General features: G+C 40.8%; 1 protein-coding gene across 2 annotated transcripts in view; it reads right to left on the minus strand.

The window, feature by feature from the left end:
• Nucleotides 1-13,634: 13,634 nt before the first annotated feature.
• Nucleotides 13,635-20,958, minus strand: part of IL22RA2 (interleukin 22 receptor subunit alpha 2) — a 29,782-nt gene continuing 22,458 nt past the window's right edge. For both annotated transcript variants that reach the window (XM_077143678.1, XM_077143680.1), the window contains exons 4-5: nt 14,872-15,041; nt 13,635-13,828 (exon numbers count right to left, since the gene is read on the minus strand). In XM_077143678.1, coding sequence (XP_076999793.1) covers nt 13,679-13,828; nt 14,872-15,041 — 320 coding nt within the window. In that variant the 3' untranslated portion in view covers nt 13,635-13,678. The remainder of the gene's footprint in view (nt 13,829-14,871; nt 15,042-20,958) is intronic.

The following is a 20,958-nucleotide window of genomic DNA, read 5'->3' on the forward strand; positions in this document are numbered from 1 at the left end:
ACAAGGCCTCCCCTTTCTGGATGCTATCTATTTTCTTCCATATCTGCTTGCAAATTTGCTAATTCTTGCCTTAGTTTGTGGGGAAAAGAATCTTTTTACAAACAACAAAGAGCGAGAAGCCAACAAGGATGAACATTCCAAATCTTTCCAACAGCCTCCCAGGAGTGATAGAGGGAGGGCTCTGCTTCCCACCTTATCAGAGTCTTACCAAAGGCTTTGAAATGACAACATAACGAGGGTTTTATGTTGCCTCCTTTAGCCTGAAATAGTTGTATCTCCATCACCTCCTTGTCCCTTTATCCTAATGCCATCTATTTAATAGTTTAGTTATGGTGGCAACATTCCCAATTTCTATATGATGTGGGACAAGCACTAAGCTATATAGAGATCACACATGCCGTGGTTTAAATATGGTAGATGTTTATTTCTGTGTGACTTTACACTTTCAGACTGGTAGGAGAGTCCTGCTCCATTAAATCATTCAGGGACCCTCTGAACCATCTTTACCATGTGGCTTCACCATTTCCCATTCAGAAATGGGAAAGGAAGAGGTTTTTAAGGGTAAATATCTCGAAGAAACTGAACTAGCAGTTGCACACATCAATTCCATCCATGCCCAATTGGTGAGAACTTTGTCACATGACTCCACCTAGCTGCAAGAGAGTTCAGACAAATGTCCTCTCAAGAAGGGCATTCCCACCCAAGAAGAAAGGAGAGAATATCTGAAGTCAGCCAGTCAGCCATGTTGCTCTACCTCATTCCTTTTAATATTTGCTTTGTATGTAATTGAACAGATACATCTTAATTTTTCAGTTATGCCTCTGTTGATAGACTTCTAGGTTGCTTCCAGTTTAATACTATTATAAACCCTCTTTATACATTATCCTTTGCATCTTTATACATAAACATTTGATACCTGTGCCTAAACTGCCTTCAGAAGGAGATGGACTAATTCATCCTCATGCTATGGTAGTGGGCGAGCCTGCTTTCCTGCAGCTTCGCCATAGCCCATCTTAGCTAACTTTGTAGTCTTTGCCAATTTAATTGGTAAAAGATGGCATCCTTTTTATTTTGCACTTATTTAATTATTTTGAGATCTTTTTCCTTTTTTGTAAAATAGTTTTATTTATTGGAACTGCCTAGTCTAAATCTTTGTCATATTTCTATAGCCTTTTTTGTATTTTTGGATAAATTTTTGGGAATACTTTATAGATGAGCAATTCTTTTCCAAATATCCTTGGGTCTCACCCTCCGACAGGGAGCAGACAACCATGGTTTGTTGTCTTGTCATCCAAATCTGTGCTGTAAGTGAGGGACTTACATTTCGTTGGAGCACAGGCAGGCTTCTTTGCTCATATATTGGACTAATGCTGCTCTTGCACTGCAGTGGCTGAGTTGAATAGTTAAACAGCTATTAGATGGCCTAAAGCCTAAAATATTTACTTTCTGACCCTTTACAGAAAAAGTTTGCCACCCTCTGCCCTAGATTCACTGAAAGAATCTCCAGTGTTGGGGGCTGCACAAGTATATTTTGAAAAAGTTCCCCAAATAGTTTAAAAGTAATTTTTTTTTTTTTTAACATGGGCAGGTACCAGAAACGGAACCCAGGTCTCTGGCATGGCAAGCAAGAACTCTGCTACTGAGCCGCCATTGCCCCCCAGATAGTATGTAAGTTCACCAAAGTTTGAGAAATTTGATTTAGTTATTGGTAGAATACAGAAGGGCATTGCTTCTGTGTGGAGACCTTTTTGTCTCTTCTGCATTTCTTTCCCTTTTTCCCCATACTCAACCACCCACGAACCAAAGACTTAAGGGAAGCATGCAGGGAGTTTCCAAGTGTCTGGCTGGTTACCCAGACACAGCAAAATTCCTTAGAAGTAGTAAAACTTTATCTTAAACAGCAAAATTTTAGGGTAAAAGCAAGAAATTAGCATTCCTTATAGATAAAAAGAAGAGGACATTAAGAAACAGTTCTGATATCAAAAGTTGGTCTATAAAGGGTCAGAAAGTAAATATTTTAGGCTTTAGGCCATATAATAGTTGTTTCAACTATTCAACTTGGCCACTGCAGTGCAAAAACAGCTACAGCTGATATGTGAGCAAATAAGCATGCCTGTGTTCCAATAAAATTACATGTGCGCGCACACACACACACACACACACACACACACACACACAAGAAGTGCTACTTTGGATCAGATCCATGATTCAACCAGCCCAGTATTTTGTTTCTGATAGATATCCTGAAGAACAGGACGGCCTATTTTGTGGAAAAGGCATGCAAACTAGCACCCAAGCAAAGGAAGCTTTCAACTCAAATATGGATTGGAACCGCTGGTTTTTAGTATTCCATCTGACTCTGTTATCCAGGACTTCACTAAATCCTGTTCAGAAGGTATTTCTTAGTTTTGTCCCTACCCACACGCCCCTCACCAGAGTACAATAGAATTCTGCTCCTAAAAACAGAAGACACTTGGATGATGGGGCTGATTTACTTCATAAGTCACCAAAAGCAGTGTTCATTTACTGTGCTGGTTTTTTAGCTCTTCCGTTATAGGAAATTTGTTTCAAAGCCACACTGTGTTTCAGACAAATGCTAATATAGAGAAAGCTCCCTCCCTAGACCTAAATATTTCTGATTTCTCTGAATAAGAGGGAGAATCTTCATGTGCTGCATTGATGGCCTAGAATCTTGTTAAATACCAACTTTTATGGATTCAAATGTCAAACTTCTTCACAACTTATAGAAAAAGATTGAAACATTTTTTTTTTAAAAAGGAAAGCCATTGTCTCTGCTCCTCGAGTTTGGGGTTTAGGATTGATATTTCCTTTTAGATGGCACTTTTAGTGACAAAGCTTTTGAGATGATGTGTATCACGTAATTGTGCCTTATTTTGCCAGCACTGCTGAGATAAATACCTCACAATAGGTGGGCATAGGCAACAGGAATTTGTTGGCTCATGATTCTGAGGCTAAAAGAAGTCCGAAAATCAATGTATTGACAAGGCTTGTGTTCTCTTGGAGACTGTGGCATCCTGGGGCTGCCTGCTGGCAGTCCTTAGGGCTCCTTGTCTGTATTTCTGCCTCTGGTCACGGGGCGATGTCCCCTCCTCTCTCCTTTCTACTTCTGTCACTTCTGGGTCCTCTGTATAAGGTCTCCAGTAATTTGGATTCGGGCCCAACCCGAACTAACAATAACATCTTCAAGAAGTCTGGTTTGCAATGGGTTCACACCATTGTGAACGTGTGACATGGATTAAGATTAAATATGTATGTTTATAGGGGTACACAGTTCAGCCTATGACAAATAGTGCGGATGTTAGAAATAGTATTTTGAATTATGGAATTAATGTATTTTTTCAGGAAAGGAGTTGTTATATTATTATTATTCAGGAAATGATAGTGCATTATCTGTGAAATTTCTGGGCACTGACAACAGGAAATGTGGGGATTAGGGGCCTGCCTGCCCCTCCCGCAGTTCTAAATGTCAAGTTCACAGCGTGGGAATGCAGTTCTCAACATCCGCTGTCCAACCCCAATGCAGAACTACAGATGATGTGACACTAACATGTCATTTAAAACAATGCAAGCATTGCAGATTTTTTTTTTTATATGTGTGTCAGTTTAAATGACTTCATAGTATTTACAATTATGCATTAAGGTTTCTCTACTTTTTTTAATAGATCTTTTATTGTCAAACTTTAACACAAAAACATACAAACATTCTTGACATTCAAACATTCTGTACATGGTGTACAACCATGGGCTCACAATATCATCCCATAGTTGTGTATTCATCACCCTGATCATTTTTTTGAACATTTGCATCTCTCCAGTAAAATAAATAAAAAGGTGAAAAGAAAAACTCATACATACCATACTCCTTACCCCTCCCTCTCATTGACCATTAGTGTTTCAATCTACTCAATTTATTATTTTGTTTTTTCTTTTTTTGGGTACATGGTCTGGGAATCGAACCTGGATCTCCCGCATGAAAGGCAGGCATTCTGACCACTGAACTACCCGTGCACCCCCTCTACTCAATTTATTTTAACCTTTGTTTCCCCTATTATTTATTTTTAATCCATATTTTTTACTCATCTGTCCATACCCTAAATAAAAGGAGCATCAGACACAAGGTTTTCACAATCACACAGTCACATTGCAAAAGCTATATCATTGTACAATCATCTTCAAGAAACTTGGCTACTGGAACACAGCTCTGCAGTTTCAGGTACTTCCCTCTAGCCATTCTAATATACCATAAACTAAAAAGGGGATATCTATTTAATGCATAAGAATAACCTCCAGAATAACCTCTAGACTCTGTTTGAAATCTCTCAGCCATGACACCTTATTTTGTCTCATTTCTCTCTTCCCCCTTTTGGTCGAGAAGATTCTCTCAATACCTTGATGCCAAGTCACAGGATTTCTGTCCCATGTTGCCAGGGAGATTTACACCCCTGGGATTCACATCCGATGAAGATGGGGAAAGGCAGTGAGTTCACTTGTCATGTTGGCTTAAAGAGAGAGAGGCCACATCTTAGCAACAAAAGAGATTCTCTGGGGTGACTCTTGGGCCTAATTTTAAGTAGACTTAGCTTATCCTTTGCAGGGATGTTTCATAGGGGTGAACCTCAAGGGCATAGCAAGCATGGTGATGTCTGCTAGCTTTCTCTCCAGGCTTCTTGTTTCATGAAACTGTCCCGGGGGCATTTTCCTTCTTTATCTCCAAAGGTCTCTGGCTGCGTGGGCTCTAGTGTTGTGGCTCTAAAAGGGACTCTCTCCAAAATGTTTCCTCTTTTAAAAGATTCCTATTAAGGTCCACCTGGAATGGTAGAGTCACATCTCCCTCTAATCAAAAGTTAATACCCACAATTGGGTGAGTCACATTTCCATGGGAACAATTTTAAAACTCCCACCCGGCAATACTGAAAGAGGATTAAAGGACATGGCTTTTCTGGGATCCACAAATTCAAACCAGACAATGACCAAAATGTCAAATTTAAAAACTTTTTTTCTAGTGCAAGTCTGCACTTTTCTTGTAACAGGTATAAAGTAAGTAAATAATCATTAATTTTAATGTCCTTGTTTACATTTTCTGCAATATATACAGTAAATGTTTCTTGTTAATATATGACTTTTGCCCCTACTTTTCTAGACTTACTATATTTATATCTTGAATTTTTATGTATGATTCATTCTCTCTTCCTATTACCCATTTAATTAACTATCTTATTTTGAATTCTCCATCCTAGAAAGCAACATTTTTTAAAAATGCAGTTTTATTTAAATATATTCACATACCATACAAACCATGCGAAGTACACAATCACTGGCTCACAGTATCATCACATTGTTGTGCTGCCCCTGTCCCTGTGTCCGATTTCACTGTACATCAATGTTTCCCTACATTTAAAAATCAATAAAAAAAAGTCCATCAAATTAGTGGAACCCATTCTTTTCAAGCTTCTTTTGTATTACAACTAATATTTGGTGCATTTTATATTAACTCATGCTCAAATTGACATAATTGGCCTTTGGGAACTCCCTTATTCTGCTTTCCACTTCATCCTTCGATTTGCCTCCAATATTTTCCACCAACAATAGGATGTTCCAAATCCATCCTAATTTTCTTTTTCTCTGCCAAAATGTATGGCATCAATTAGTCTTCAAAAGTCCTGGATCCTTGAGTGGGAGGCTAGCATTAGAGATCCAAATCTGAGAGCTGGGGGTGCATATGAGAATTGGGAAGGGTGGGGGTGCCGCCCCCCCCCCCCCGGCGGTTGAACAAGAAGGGAAGATATTTTAAAGTTTATAGTTTCACATTAATCTTTCAAATTTATCATATTATTATACCTTACTCTTAGGACAAATGGTTTCATGGACCACTGAGATGTCCTTTACACTGACGAGGTGGCACTTAGTAAAGAGAAAGAATGGCCTTTCCCTGGGGGATCTGTAAGCTCCCACGTCTGGGTCATTCAGAAGGACAGATTTGTGTGTGTGTGCCTCTCTGTGTCTGTGAATGTGTGTTTGTGTGTGTTTCGGTGTTTGTGTGTGTGTGTGTATTGGGATGGGAGGAAACACATGGGCTCTGATTCAAGCTAAAACAGGGAAGGGGATTGGAGGAGAGGACTTGTAGATATCAACCACGGTCTCAGGATTAGTTTCAAAGACGAATATAACATCTGTTCTTGTGTTTTTTCTTTGGTGTCATATATACATTTATATATGTATGTTATATGTTATATGCATGTGTGTAATACACACACATATATAGTACTTGTTAAAAAACAAACTTCCTCTTCTTTTATATTACTTTCCTGACCACTTTATATAGGGTGTGTTAGCAGTTGTGAGTTTCACAAGTTTGTCCACAGAACACAGTGAATTGGATCTTCTGGGTCAAGAAAACCAGGTGGCAGAGCTGCATACAAGTAAATAAATTTTAATTAATTAAACACTATTGTAAGAGCTATATGGGAGAAGCTGTCAAAGAAGAGCGACTTTCTGCCTTAATCTTTCCTACCTTAATTCTGAATTGATAACGTGTTACTGATATAAATGTGTTTCAGAGTATGTACAACTTTGCAGGACTTATTGGCAAGCCCTGGAAATCTGTTAATATTTTGACTGTCCATAAGCAATTGATACAGTTGGGGGAAACATTGATCAAATCCTCATAAAGTAATTATGTATCCTACCTTAATAGAAAATTTGCTCTCCTCCATTCTGATATCAATAATAGCTAGCAATACAGCGATAGCCAGCCTGCCTTCCTAAAAGTAGTTTCAGCCGCTCTCCCACCTGTGCCTATAGGCCTTGCTATAAACTCCAACTTTAAAAATGGATCTTAAACAAAAAAAGGATAGTTTCAGAGACATTGTGGGAAAGATTCTGCCAGATACTTCTGCACCTCTTGTTATTTCCAAAACTAGAATTGTGAATACAAAGCTTCTGGGCCAGAGAATGGAGTCAGAATTTCCATAACTCTTTTCAGTCTAGAAGCTGATGAATTCATGAAAGCAGTCTGCTCTCCAATATCTAGTGAAACACAAATCAATCAAGCAGAACTCAAGGGATTGATGAGAACGATCTAATTGTGATTTTTTAATTATAATGCTAGTATTATTTTTAATATTTTATTTTCTGATAGGTATATGATGGATATTATTTCTTAATCTACCTCTAAGTCTTCTATTTCTAATCCTGATTTAACAGACCTTTCAAAAAAGCGGTATCTTATTCTCATTGACCCCTCACAAATAAGGAACAAATATTCTTACGGGGTCTCTTTCCCTTTAGTGCTTAGGTAATTACTTGCAGAGATTCAATAATATAATTTTTACAGAACATAATTTGATAAATTGATTATGCAGCCAAATTGTTGTTTCCTAGAAGATCTGTACATTTATTTAATTAGGCATGTGAGGAACAAAGGATTAATCATAGGTGGAACCAATGCCTACAAAACTTCTGAGGAAGCTGATCTGGTCCCTGCTCTGTGATTCACAAGGGCCCAGCCTTCTAAGCAATAAGGAAGGTCACCTCCTGGCAGGCCCAGGCTTTTAGAAGATTTGCAGGACTTGAAGAGAGAGAAATCCACCTACATTTATAGGTGCTGCAGATAAAACTAGGTAAAGGTAAATTTCTTGGTTTGGTTCTCTAATCTTGGAGTGGAATTAAACATGATCTCTGGAATGATAGGGAACATTGAAAGTACAATTCTTACAAAATCTTTAGGCAAAAGTTAATCCTCTAGACTTAAGAAATTCTTGTGTAGGTACAGCTCTCAATTTACTGGTTATGCCACAAGTTGTCTTTTATATGTCACATATAGCGCTTCTTGCTGCACCTATGTACGTGTATCAGGCGAAAATGTGAGGTTATTTATAAGAACAAGGAGGAGACCATTTATTAGAAATATGCAAAACCCATAAAGACAAAAGAGTAAAAGCATGGGCACTCAGTAATTGCATTTTCTTATGATACTTTACAACTCTAGATAAATGTTAACTTCTAGAAAACCGAATGAAATGTAAATTATTCCCTCTGAGAGCAATGCAAATGAATTTTTTCTTGTAGAAAATGTTAATGATTTTCCAGTAGAAAAGAATCCTAAAGTTTACAGTTTCAACCTGTCAGCTGATTTTATATCTAAATTAGCAAGAGGTGCTGGAAGGGATTGAGGCCTGAGCTCTAAAGGCATCCAAGTTTAGAGGCAGGTTCTTCCCCTTGGGGACCCCTGCTCTGTGGACTTGGATCCCCTCTCATGGTTTGGTCTAGGCAATATCAAACAGCCGGCCTACTGGTGAGTTTTGTTGTTATTTAGGTACAAAAGCCTACTTTCTTCCCCAGAACATGATCCCAACCAGCAGGGGAAAAAGAAATAGCAAAAGAAGTTCTATTCTGCAGGCTCCCTTATTTCTCTGGGTAAATGGCATTTGGATGAAGGGAGCCAGATAGTTTGGTGTAAATTTCAGAATGATTATGGTTTTAAAAGGCTTTGCCTAGGGTTTCCTCGAAATGAGATTTCAGTTTATCAGTTGTTTTTTTTGTTTGCTTGCTGTTTTCGGGGACTTATAAACATTGGAGATTCACTGACAAAATACACTGCTGAATTTTTTTCTAGAAAATTATGATCCTTTAGAAATGAACAACACTCGCCTTCAAACCAATTTAGATATAGAACTTCCCAAGGTGTGGATGTTTGCCAATCAGTGCGTGGATGTCAGCAACCTTTCCAGTGAATTCGAATGTCCTTCATGAAGCAGGACAAGAGGCACTGCTCGGCCTGTTCCTATTTGTCCCTGAAAGCACACAGTGTCCCACCCGCTGCCCCATCAGGTCTCCCTGCCCCGTGCTCGCCTGTTCCTAAAGACCAACACTTGTCCTTATACCTCTGACGGTGAAGGGAAAATATGGTCCTGCGTTTGACAAGGCAAAGATGTTTTAGCCAGGAATTTTAAAAAAGGGACTTTAAGAAATGGAGATGTACAAATCTGAATGTCCAAAGACCAGAGGAAATTCTAAAGCCCCACAGAGGTCCTGATAAAAAGAGCTTAAGTTCTGGAATTAACTGTGGTTTCAAGATCTGAGCAAATCATTCAACCTCTTTGAGGCTCATCTGTAAAGTAGAAATAATTATGATACCTCATGGGTAAGTGTGAAGATGAAAAAAATAATGTATACAACCAGGCAGAGGCCAGAGAGATGGAGGTCGACCACAGCCACTCTCTGCAAATTTCCTGGGCTGTGCTGAGACCGAGGAGGGGGGAAGCAAGGAAGATGTCAAATCCCCATGAGAATGCCAAAGGGGGGCCTCCCGTCTGGGGAAAAAGTGGCCTCAGCTCTTTATTTTTAAGGGGAAATGCCAGGACGGGGGGACCTGGTAGCTGTGTATTCTCCTGCATTATTTAACCATCCCCTCCCCACAATTTCTATATCCCTTACCATTACAGAAACTTTACAGCACGTGTTTCCCTCAGCGTCTTTCCACCACCTACCACCTATTGCGTGGACAGTCACACAGTGAGCCAATGCGGGGCGCATCTTGAAGCACAACAGAAATTAGCTCCTATCTGCTGGACCCTTACCACTTTGGTCCAATCTAAGATGACCCGGGCTCAGGAGCTCCTAGGGCATCTTGGTCACTCAGGGATGCTTTTCACTCACTCTCTAAAATCCCTTTTCTCAGTGTGGACATGTCCCTCCTACTCTCTCAGTTTTACTCGCTCTCTACTTCGGAGAAAATCTGAGATGGTCTTCCTGGGCCTGACCACCAGGCAGGGAGAACAATGCTGAGGAAGTGACACTCAGCCAGGGGAAGAGAATTAATCCAGAGCAGCCCTCTGCTGTGCCCGAGACACAGCAGGAAAATCCCTTCACTCTCACTCTCTGGATCTTGGGTTAAACACGGATCTCTCTCCGGGCCTTAAGCATGGAGGAAGAGAGGGTAGAAGATGGAGCAAAATTGCATGAAAATCTCCCTACTATCCCCTGCACACACTCCCGTGTTCTCAGTGGTTCCAATTTTGCCTCATTAATTTCTCCAGTGAATATTTGTTGGGTGTCTACTAGGTACGGGGTTCTGTTGTAGATGATGAAAAATAATTACGGTTGCCTTTATATTTTAGTAAGGGATGGAAAAGACAATAAACAAGTAGACTGTCTTGCGTGACAGGTGGTTTCAGTGCAGGGGAGATGTGAAGGGAGCAGGCATTGCGGGGATAGGCTGCAATTTTAAATTGAACCTTCCAGCAAAGGCCTGGTGGAAGAGAGGAAGGGAACCGTGGGACCATCTGGGGGCCCAGCCTTCCCAGAAACAGCTGGTGCAAAGGTCTGGAGGCCAGAGTGCACCTGGTGAGTTTGAGGGTAAGCAAAGCGGTGGGTGTACTGGAGCAGAGGGGATGTATCAGTTTGCTAACGCTGCTGGAAAGCCCTATACCAGAAATGAAGTGGCTTTTAAAAAGGGAATTTTATTCATTACAGATTTACAATCCTAAGGCCATAAATATGTCCTTAACTACAGCAGCCAGAGAAAGATACCTTGGCTTAAAGAAGGGTGGTCTAGGAAGGCACGTGACTGGCATTTGCTGGTCCTTGTTCCTAGTTCCGTTGCTTCCAGCTTCTGATGCCAGTGATTTCCTCTCTAAGCATCTGTGGGCCTTCACTTAGCTGCTCTGGGACATGACTCTGGGTTTCATTTCTTAACTGAGCATCTGCCCCAGCTGGGTATTTCTTTTCTTCAGGTTCTGCTGTTCTCTGAGTCTTAGCTTAGCACCTGGGCTATTTCTGTCTCGATCTCCAAATGTTTACATCAGCTTTCATCTCTGTTGTTTCTGAGGTTTCTAGTTCCCCTTTTAAAGAATTCAAGTAAACTAGTCAAGATCCACCTGGTAGGGGTGGAGTCACATCTCCATCTAATAAGAAGGTCACACCCACAATCGGGCGAGTCACATCTCCATGGAGACAATCTAATCAAAAGCTTCTGCCCTGTAATACTGAATCAGGATTAAAAGAAATGGCTGCCCCCACAAGATTAAATCAAGATTCCAACATGGCCTTACAGGGTTGCATAGCTTCAAACCGGCCCAGGGAGCGAGGGTGAGGATTAGTGAATGAGGTCCAAGGGACGATGGGAAAAGGACCGGCCACCCAAGGCCTTGGCGGACACTGCAAAGAGGTTACTTTCCACCCTTCTGAGGTGGGACGGCATTGGAGGGTTGGAGCAGAGGGGTGACAGCGACCGGGTTCGTGTTTGAAATAAATCGGCGCCCGGCTACGCTGCGGGGCAAGCCTGAGGTCGGCCGGGACAGGGCCGGGGCGGGGCCGGGGCGGGGCCTGGGCGGGGCCGGGGCGGGGGGGGGGAATGGGCGGGGCAGGGGCGGGGCAGGGGCGGGGGCGGGGCAGGGGCGGGGCCGGGGCGGGGCCGGGACGGGGCCGGGGCGGGGCCTGGGCGGGGCCGGGGCGGGGCAGGGGCGGGGCCGGGGCGGGCATTCAGGGGCTGTAGAGTCGCCCAGGGTGGGTCCCTCGGCCTGGAAGAAGGCGGCGTGCTCTGAAGGTGGCTCCAAGGGGATTCACTGATGGACTGAGCACAGCAGGTGAGAGAAAGAGAGAAGACGACCCCAGTGCCACGCCCTGTGCGGCGAGCAGCAGGCAGAGCGGAGCTGCCACCGGCGTCACTCCCGCGGCCCCCGACGCCGTGTGTGCTGGGCCGCTGGGGCCTAACCAGGGATTCATCTGGCAAACTTAAAAACGCGTATCCTTCCTTCCAAAACCCAAATAACAATATTTCAGAACGCAAAGTGAAAAAATGGAAAGATTTATTGAACCAGTACGGCAATAAATTTGTAACACAATGAAGAATGCGACAGTTACCGTTTTTCATAAACTAATTTATAATGACTTGCCTAACCATGAAAGCAGAAGCAGAGCAAAACAAAATAATAACAAAACCGGAAGCTCCATAATAACTTTCATGAGTAACTATAATTACCCTTTCGTAAACCTTTAGGCTGTATTCCATAAACTTATGCTGTTGGCTGCACGCTTATCCTCCCCACCCCACCCCCTCTTATATCCCTTTCCCCCGTCCCAAAACAGGACAAAAGACAATAAAGGCAGAACGCAAAAATGCAATGACATAATTTAAACGTAGGTAAAAGTAAATTTTTTCAGTTGCTAGGTCTCTGTTAAAATCCCTTTTCTCTGGCCCTGTGGGCAAGTAGTGAAACCAGTTCTCTCTCTGTGCCTTACTCTCTCCCTCCTGGCATTTATGAAAAATCTGTAATCAAGTTATTATTGGTACCATAGTATATACCAGAAACACTGTTTTTTTCTTTTTCTTTTTTTTTGAGGTGGAGGTGGGTGCACGGTCTGGGACTCGAGCCCAGGTCTCCGGGGGGGAAGGTGAGTCTTCCACCACCCAACCAGCCGCGCACCAACCTTATTTCAAGTCACGTTTTGGAGCAATTCCCACCGGGCACGGTGCTCGTGGGCTGCGATATAGACTCCACCCCGCGAGCAGCACCGACTTCAGGCCGCAACCCAAGACGGACCCCAAAGGGAAGAAGAGCTTCTGTGACCCACCTGTGCATCGCCCAGGTCGCTGCACAGGAGAGTGAGTGAAGTTTCCCACGTTCGTCCTTCTCCCGTCTAACCCTTCTGCCCACTCTCCCCTCCACTGCTGTCCCCACCTCGCCTCCACCTCCCCAGTGCAGCTGTCATTCAGGGCATCCTCAAATCCAGGCATCATGCAGCTGCAGCTGACCACAGACCTTTGGCCAGGAGGGTTGAGAAGTGATGGGGCACAGATTCGGAATGATTTCTAAAAAAATATTATATCTACTCTTGAAATTAAGGATTCATTCTTCTAAGGCAGTATTAAAAATAGAACAAACCAAAAACAAAAATAGGAAAAAAATTCTTGAACATGAGAACGTGCTAGATGAGGGAAGACTGTTGACTGGGCTGTTTCCTGGACTTAGGTGATGTGGCTGGTAGTTTCAACTCACATGTGAATCCAGAGATCATGAGAATTTTTTGTTCAAATACAGTTCTTATTTACTGCTGTTTTAAAGACATAAATACAGAATTAAGAACAAAATTTTGGTGAATTAAACAGAAATATTTTATATTAAAGATAAATGCAAGAGAAAGCATATTTGTATAACCTAGAAAAGAAATATATAGAAAATTCATATGAAAATTTTAAATTGGCATATCTAGGTCAGATTAACTGGCTCAATAGATAGTAAAAAGGGATTGTGTCGGGATTCCTCAGTCTGCAATGCTGTATCTACACGCATATTATTAATTTAATAACATTTTAATAAATGCCTACTATTCTTTGGTTCTTAAATTGTATTTTGCTCTCATAGAAAAAGGAAGATGATCGCTAGGGAGGTTATCATTCATGTATTTCATGGAGCTTTTTATTCTCTGCCTCTTATTTAAATTCTAATGCTTTTTTTGTGTGTGGGGGACTGTTAATCAAAGAGAATTTACAAATAAAAGAGGAAGAAAGAATGAATAAACAAAGACATCCCCAATGTGTATTGTGCACATTGCTTTAGGAAAAAAAAAAGGAACTTTAAATAAGACCCTTCAAGAAAGAGCCATCCCGTTCTCAGAGAGCTGCTGCTTTGCAAACTGGAGAATACTCCACACCACTTCATGGAATCTGGACACATCTCTCTTCACTTCTCTGACTACTTCTGTCAAACATGGGCCGATATATTTCAGCCACGACACAGTAACCAGAGCCAGATGCTGGGACTTCAATTTTGACAACTCTGTGAGCTCCTTCATACACCTTTTGCTCCTACACGAGGACAAAAATCAGATGATGAGTGGTTGCCAATAAGTCACTGCTTTGCTCTATTTTTTTATAAACCCCATGGAAGCTGCAGCAGCTGGCCTGTAGGCCCCCTCCCCCAGGTGCATCCCCCTTCTTCTGAGTCCTAGGCCATGACTCAGCAAATGGCAAATGGCCATATGAGTGCCCCTTAAATTCTCCCTGGTCACTGCTGAGTGACCCAGTGGTCAGAATCTCCTTTTTAGGAATGTGACCTGTGCATAGAGGAATGGAGATGACCTGTAGCGATAACTGAAGATGTGTAACATGTATCCCCACAGAGATGAAGTCAGAGGGGCAGAGGGGACCCTTTTCACTTCCCCATTTCTCTGTTCGAGACATTGCAAAGCCTGGGGCACTTGATTCTGCCTATCCATGAAGCATGACACACTTGTCATTGTTTGTTTTCTCCTTACCCATCTCCTCCCCACCTCCTCTTCTCTGTTTGAATCAGTGTGAATGGGTTTTCGTTTCTTACAGCCACCAGCAACTCTGTCATAGATGGACACCATAAAGGGAACGTTCAATTAGCCATCAAGCCAAGATAAAGGCACTGACAGTGGAGAAGTAGATCATAGTGAAACTGCAAAACTATTAATGCCATGGTCCAAAAGCTACTTTAGACTGAGATCTATAAAGTTTATAAAATGAGTATTTGGGGACTTTAAGTGGAGTTAAATATTATTAATGCTGATCTTTAGATTTCCAGGCAAGACACCTGGAGGCAAGCTAAGTGCTTAAAAGTACAAATGCATGCACACACATATATATGTACACACATGTATGCTATACATGCACACACACATATGCTGTACATATGCTACACATATGTATACACACATACACGCATACATATACACACATTCTGATGGTGATACCAAGCAGTATTTAATGTTTACAAGTGAAGGCGAAAGTAAGAAGGGATTAAAAGGAGAGGACATACAACGTGGCCAAAATGTTAATTAAATGAAAAAACAAAATAAAACAAAAATCTGCTCATCTGAACTTACCTTTTCTAGTGAATTGTTAATTATAAACACTCGGTATACTAGTTCATAGTAATTTTCCATGGATATGTTTTTTCTCTTTTGGTCCTTATATGGTAAATCTGGAGCACGGAGAACGACTAACAAAGATCCATTAATTTGGGTTATATCCATGACAGGAGGATCTATTGTTGCTGGAGAAAGAGTAGGAAAAGTTGAGAAGCCTTCAAAAAATAGAATAATTTCACATGGTTACATTATACCTAATGACAGACCAGTGTTAAATGCAGAGACCTGGCAGAGGTCGTGATGAGATGACTCTGCTGGCACCTAACACAGCACGTGAGAAGTGTCTTTGGAAGTAATTTTTTTTTCCTTGCAAAGACAGATCGTTTCTGTTTTAGCTTTAAAAATGACATTAATCAATGATTTCCACAGTCCTCGCTGATTATTTTGGAAAACAGAGTATAAAAAGAAATTTGGGAGGAGATGGTGGATTAAGACAAATATTATGTAGGCCCTTAAATATATAAAATTTCAAAGCAGCTTTAAAACTATTTGAAGAGCTGTAGCTATAAAATTAATTTGGCGGGAATATGCCACATACTATGGAACAGCACGGAAAGAAACAAAAGAGAATTTTTGTTTCTTGCATTTTGATATCAATAATAATATCATTAACTAGCAAAGAAAATTTGATTAGTAGATACAGGTATACCTTGTTTAATTGTGCTTTATTTTATTGTGCTTCAAAGATATATATATATATATATATTTTAACAAATTGAAGTTCTGTTGCAACCCTGCCTCGAACCAGCGTATCAGCGCCATTTTTCCAATGTCATGTGTTCACTTTGTGATTCTGTGTCACATTTTGATAACTCTTGCAACATTTCAAAACTTTTCACTAATATTATATCTATTCTGGTGATTTGTGATCTGTGATCTTTGATGTTACTATAGTAATTGTTTAGGGTACCATGAACTGGACCTGTATAAAATGGCAAACTTAATCAGTAAATATCGTGTATGTTCTGACTGCTCCACCAATCGACTGCTACCCCATCTCACTCCCTCTCGTTGGGCCTCCCTATTCCCCAAGACACAACATATTGAAATTAAGCCAATTAATAATCCTACAATGGCTTCTATGTGTTCAAGAGAAAGGAAGAGTCTCAGGTCTCTCACTTTAAATCAAAAGCTAGAAATGAATAGGCTTAGTGAAGTTGCCTCCATAACACAAAAGTGCAAGATGAAGCAGCAAGTGCTGATGTACACACTGCAGAAGTTATCCAGAAGATCTAGGTAAGATCATTGATGAAGTTGGCATCAATAAGCAACAGATTTTCAGTGTAGACAAAACAGCCTTATATTGGAAGATGATGCTATCAAGAGCTTTCATAGCTAGAGAGGAGAAGTCAGTGCCTGGCTTCAAAGCTTCAAAGGACAAGCTGACTCTCTTGGTAAAGACCGTGCAGCTGGTGACTTTAAGTTGAAGCCAATTCTCATTTAACATTCTGAAAATTCTAGCGTCCTTAAGAATTATGATAAATGTACTCTGCCTATACTCTATAAATGGAACAATGAAGCCTGGATGACAGAACATCTGTTTACAAGGTTTCCTGAATATGTTAAGCCCTGAGTATGCTCAGAAAAAGATTTCTTTCAAAATATTACTGCTCGTGTGACAAGCCACCTGGACACTCAAGAGCTCTGATGGAGAGAAATAATGAGATTATTGTTGTTTTCATGCTTGCCAGCACAACATTCATTCTATAGCCCATGGATCGAGGAGTAATTTCAACCTTCAAGTCTTAATATTCAAAGATTCAAGGAATACATTTTGTAAGGCTGTAGCTGTCATAGATAGCAGTTTCTCTGATGGATCTGGGCAAAGTTGGTTGAAAACCTTCTGGAAAGGATTCACCGTTTTAGATTTAGATTAAGAATGTCTGTGATTCATGAGAGGAAGTCAAAATAGCAACATTAACAGGGATTTGGAAGAAGTGAATTCCAACTCTCATGGATGACTTTGCAGGGTTTAAGACTTCCGTGGAGGGAGTAACTGAATATATGGTGGAAGTAACAACAGAACTAGAATTAGAAGTAGAGCCTGAAGATGTGACTACATTGCTGCAATCTCACAATAAAATTTTGACAGATGAGGACTTGCTTCTTATGGATGAGCAAAGAAAGGGGTTTTCTGAGATGGAATCTACTCCTGGTGAAGCTGCTGTGAACATTGTTGAAATGACAACAAAAGATTTAGAATATTACATAAACTTCGTTGATAAAGTAGCAGCAGAGTTTGAGAGGATTAATTTCAATCTTGAAAGAAGTTGGACTGTGGGTAAAATGCTATCAAACAGCATCGCATGCTACCAAGAAATCTTTTCTGAAAGGAAGAATCAATCAGTGCAGGAAAACCCATTGTTTCCTTGCCACAGCCACCCCAAACTTCAGCAACCAACACCCTGATCAGTCAGCAGCCATCAGCATTGAGGCAAGACCTCCCAAGATTTCCTGAAAGTTCAGATGATGGTTAGCAAGTTATTAGCAATAAAGTATTTTAATTAAGATATGTACATTGCTTTTTAAGACAATGTCATTGCACATAGACTACAGTATAGTGTAAACATAACTTTTATATGCACTGGGAAACAAAAAAAAACATGTGACGCACTTTATAGTGATATTTTCTTTATTGTGATAGTCTGGAATGTAACCCACAATATCTCCAAAGTATGCCTGTAGTCATTTTAATTTTCTCCGTATTCACTATGATATTTCTAGGTATTGATTGTTTGTTGTTTTTCTGTTTTCTGCTTGTATGTTTTGAATCTACAGATTTATGTATTTTATAATTCTTGGAAATTAGCTGATCTGTCTCATATATGCACGTGGAGATGGATACCTGATTTCCTTCTGGAATGCCAATGCAGCATCTGCTTGAATATCTCATTGTATTTTCCATGTCTTTCAACCTTTCTTTAATTTTTTCCATCCTTTTGTTTTCTTTGCATGACATTCTGAGTGATTTACTCATATCTGTCTTCTAATTCACTGATTCACTCTTTAGTTATATCTAAGTCAATTTTTAACTCATTAATTAAATTTTTACTTCAATGATTAAATGTTTTTTTCATTTCTGTGATACCAATTTATGTATTTTTCAATCTACCTGGTCCTACAATAACATAGTTCCCTTGTCATGTTTTATTCCCTCTATGACACATTTAAACATATTTATTTTATTATCTATTTCCAACATTACTAATACTTGAGGTGCTGGTGGGGTCCAGTGATTGTTTCTTCCAAACTTGCTTATATTACTCTGCTTCCTTGTGTTTTTAAATAATTTTTACAATATACATTTATTGTAAGCATGTTTCCAAGTCAATATTTTTTTGTAGATTTGGCTTGAATCTTTCTATTTAAAAGATACTTTTCAATTGATCTATAATATATACACAGAAAAATAAATAATCATAAGGCTACAGCTCATACATTTTTATAAGATGAACACATTTCAGTAAATAACTGTTGCCCAGATAAAGAAAAAAAGAAAATTATTAGTACCCCAAGAGCCCCCTTATGTTTCCTTTAATTTATTATTCCCAGAAAGGAACCATAATTTCTATCACCACATAGTTTTGGCTTCTTTCACTCAATAGCATACACAAAGCCCCATAAACATTTTATTCATCCATCTTCTTGCACATAGCAATAGTTTATTCTTTTATTGCTGTGTGATAGTTAGTTGTATGACTATCATGATTTATCCATTCTGTTCTTCATAGATTTTTTAGGTTGTTTTCAGTTTTTGGCTCCTGATGAATATGGTAGTTAGAGTCAGTTGTCAACTTGGCCAGGTGAAGGTGCCTAGTTCTATTGCTGTGGACATGAGACAATGGTACATGAACCTCATCTGTTGCTGATTACATCTGCAGTTGGCTAGGAGGTGTGCCTGCTACAATGAATGATGTTTAACTTAACTGGCTAGTGCTTAAATGAGAGAGCTCAACGCAGCACAGCCCAAGCAGCTCAGCATACCTCATCTTAGCACTTGCAGCTCAGCCTAGGCCTTTGGAGATGCAGAAAGAAATCACCCTGGGGGAAGTTGTTGGAACCCAGAGGCCTGGAGGGAAGGCCAGCAGAGACCATCCTGTACCTTCCCACGTAAGAAAGAACCTCAGTTGAAAGTTAGCTGCCTTTCCTCTGAAGAACTAACAAAATAAATCCCCTTTTAGTAAAAGTCGATCTATCTCTGGTGTGTTACATTCCGGAAGCTAGCAAACTAGAACAGATTTGGTACCAGAGAGTGGGGTGCTGCTGTGGTTTGCAAATACCAGATATGTTGGAACAGTTTTTTGGATGGCTAGAGGGAAGATTTTGGAGGAACTGTGAAGAGAATGATGGACAAGTCCTGGAGTGCTTGAAGAAACTGTTGGCATAAACAGAACCACTGCCAATCTGGACAAAGGGGGACACAAAGGGACAAATTGGAGTTTGCACAGTGAGAACCATGGACGCTCAGGTTTGAAGCCAAGAAACCTCGGCCAGGAGAATGGATCCACCCATATACATGGAGAGGGTGCGTTTGCCCTGTGGGCAGAGGATGAGTCTCCCATTTTGTTGCAGTGGAAAAGTTGTGCAGCCTCAGACCTTTGAGAAGGTAGAGCACGCTCCTTAGGGACTGGGGAGAGCCTGGCTGCCACCACATGGAAGGGTTGAGCGTGTGCCTGGAAATGGCAAAGAGCCCAGGGGTGGCCCTGATGCCTGGAGAGAGTGGAGCCGAGAAAAAGGTGGTCTCGTTAATTTTCCCCGAGGTTGATTTGGAAAGAGGCAGGCCACTGCATAGGCCCTTGGAAAGGGTGGGACTGAAGAATAAATGACTTTCAGACTTTGAAATCCCATGGCAATTACCCTGCAGGTTTTACATCTGTGTTTCTTCCAATTTCTCCCTATGGCAATGAAAACCTGTATCCTGTGCATATCCTCCTTTGTATATTGGCACGAGACAACTTGTTTTGAGATTCACAGGTCCACAGCCAGAAGAGAATTTTTTGCACCTTAATATTGTTTAAGGTGATGCGTGTAGTTGCCAAGCTGACAAAGGGTGGACGTGTGGTAGTTAGAGTCAGTTGTCAACTTGGCCAGGTGAAGGTGCCTGGTTCTATTGCTGTGGACATGAGCCAATGGTATGTAAACCTCATCTGTTGCTGATTACATCTGCAGTTGGCTAGGAGGTATGCCTGCTGCAATGAATGATGTTTGACTTAATTGGCTGGTGCTTAAATGAGAGAGCTCATTGTAGCACAGCCCAAGCAGCTCAGCCTATCTCATCTCAGCACTTGCAGCTCAGCCCAGGGCCTTTGGAGATGCAGAAAGAAATCACCCTGGGGGAAGTTGTTGGAACCCAGAGGCCTGGAGAGAAGGCCAGCAGAGACCATCCTGTGTCCTCCCATGTAAGAGAGAACCTCAGTTGAAAGTTAGCTGCCTTTCCTCTGAAGAACTAACAAAATAAATCCCCTTTTAGTAAAAACCAATTTGTCTCTGGTGTGTTGCATTCCAGCAGATAGCAAACTAGAATAATGAGTAAAGTGCTATGAGCATTATTGTTCATATTTTTGGGGGAGCATGCATTTTCTTTGGGTATAATCATAAGAGCAGAATACCTGGTCATAGGTATTAGAGAGGATGTGGAGAAACAGGAACATTCATTCATTGCTGGTGGGAATGTAAAATTCTGCAGCTATTATAGAAGGTAGTTTTGTGGTTCCTCAGACAGTTAAGTTTAGAATTACCACATGATGCAGCAATCCCACTTCTAGGTATTTGCCTAAAAGATTTGAAAGCAGGAACTCAAACACATCTTTGCACACCAATGCTTATAGTGGCATTATTCACAATTTCCAAAAGAGTGAAACTATCTAAGTTACTATCAGTTGATAAATAGTAAACAAAGTGTAGTAGTATGGTATATATGCATAAAATGCAATACTATTCAACCAAAAAAAAGAATGAAGTCCCGATAAATTCAGCAACATGGATGAACTTTGAAGACAATCAGCTAACTCATATAGTCAGAATCTAGTATGGGATGGGGTG

The sequence above is a fragment of the Tamandua tetradactyla genome, chromosome 25 (genome assembly GCF_023851605.1).
Source record: "Tamandua tetradactyla isolate mTamTet1 chromosome 25, mTamTet1.pri, whole genome shotgun sequence".
Lineage (NCBI taxonomy): Eukaryota > Metazoa > Chordata > Mammalia > Pilosa > Myrmecophagidae > Tamandua > Tamandua tetradactyla.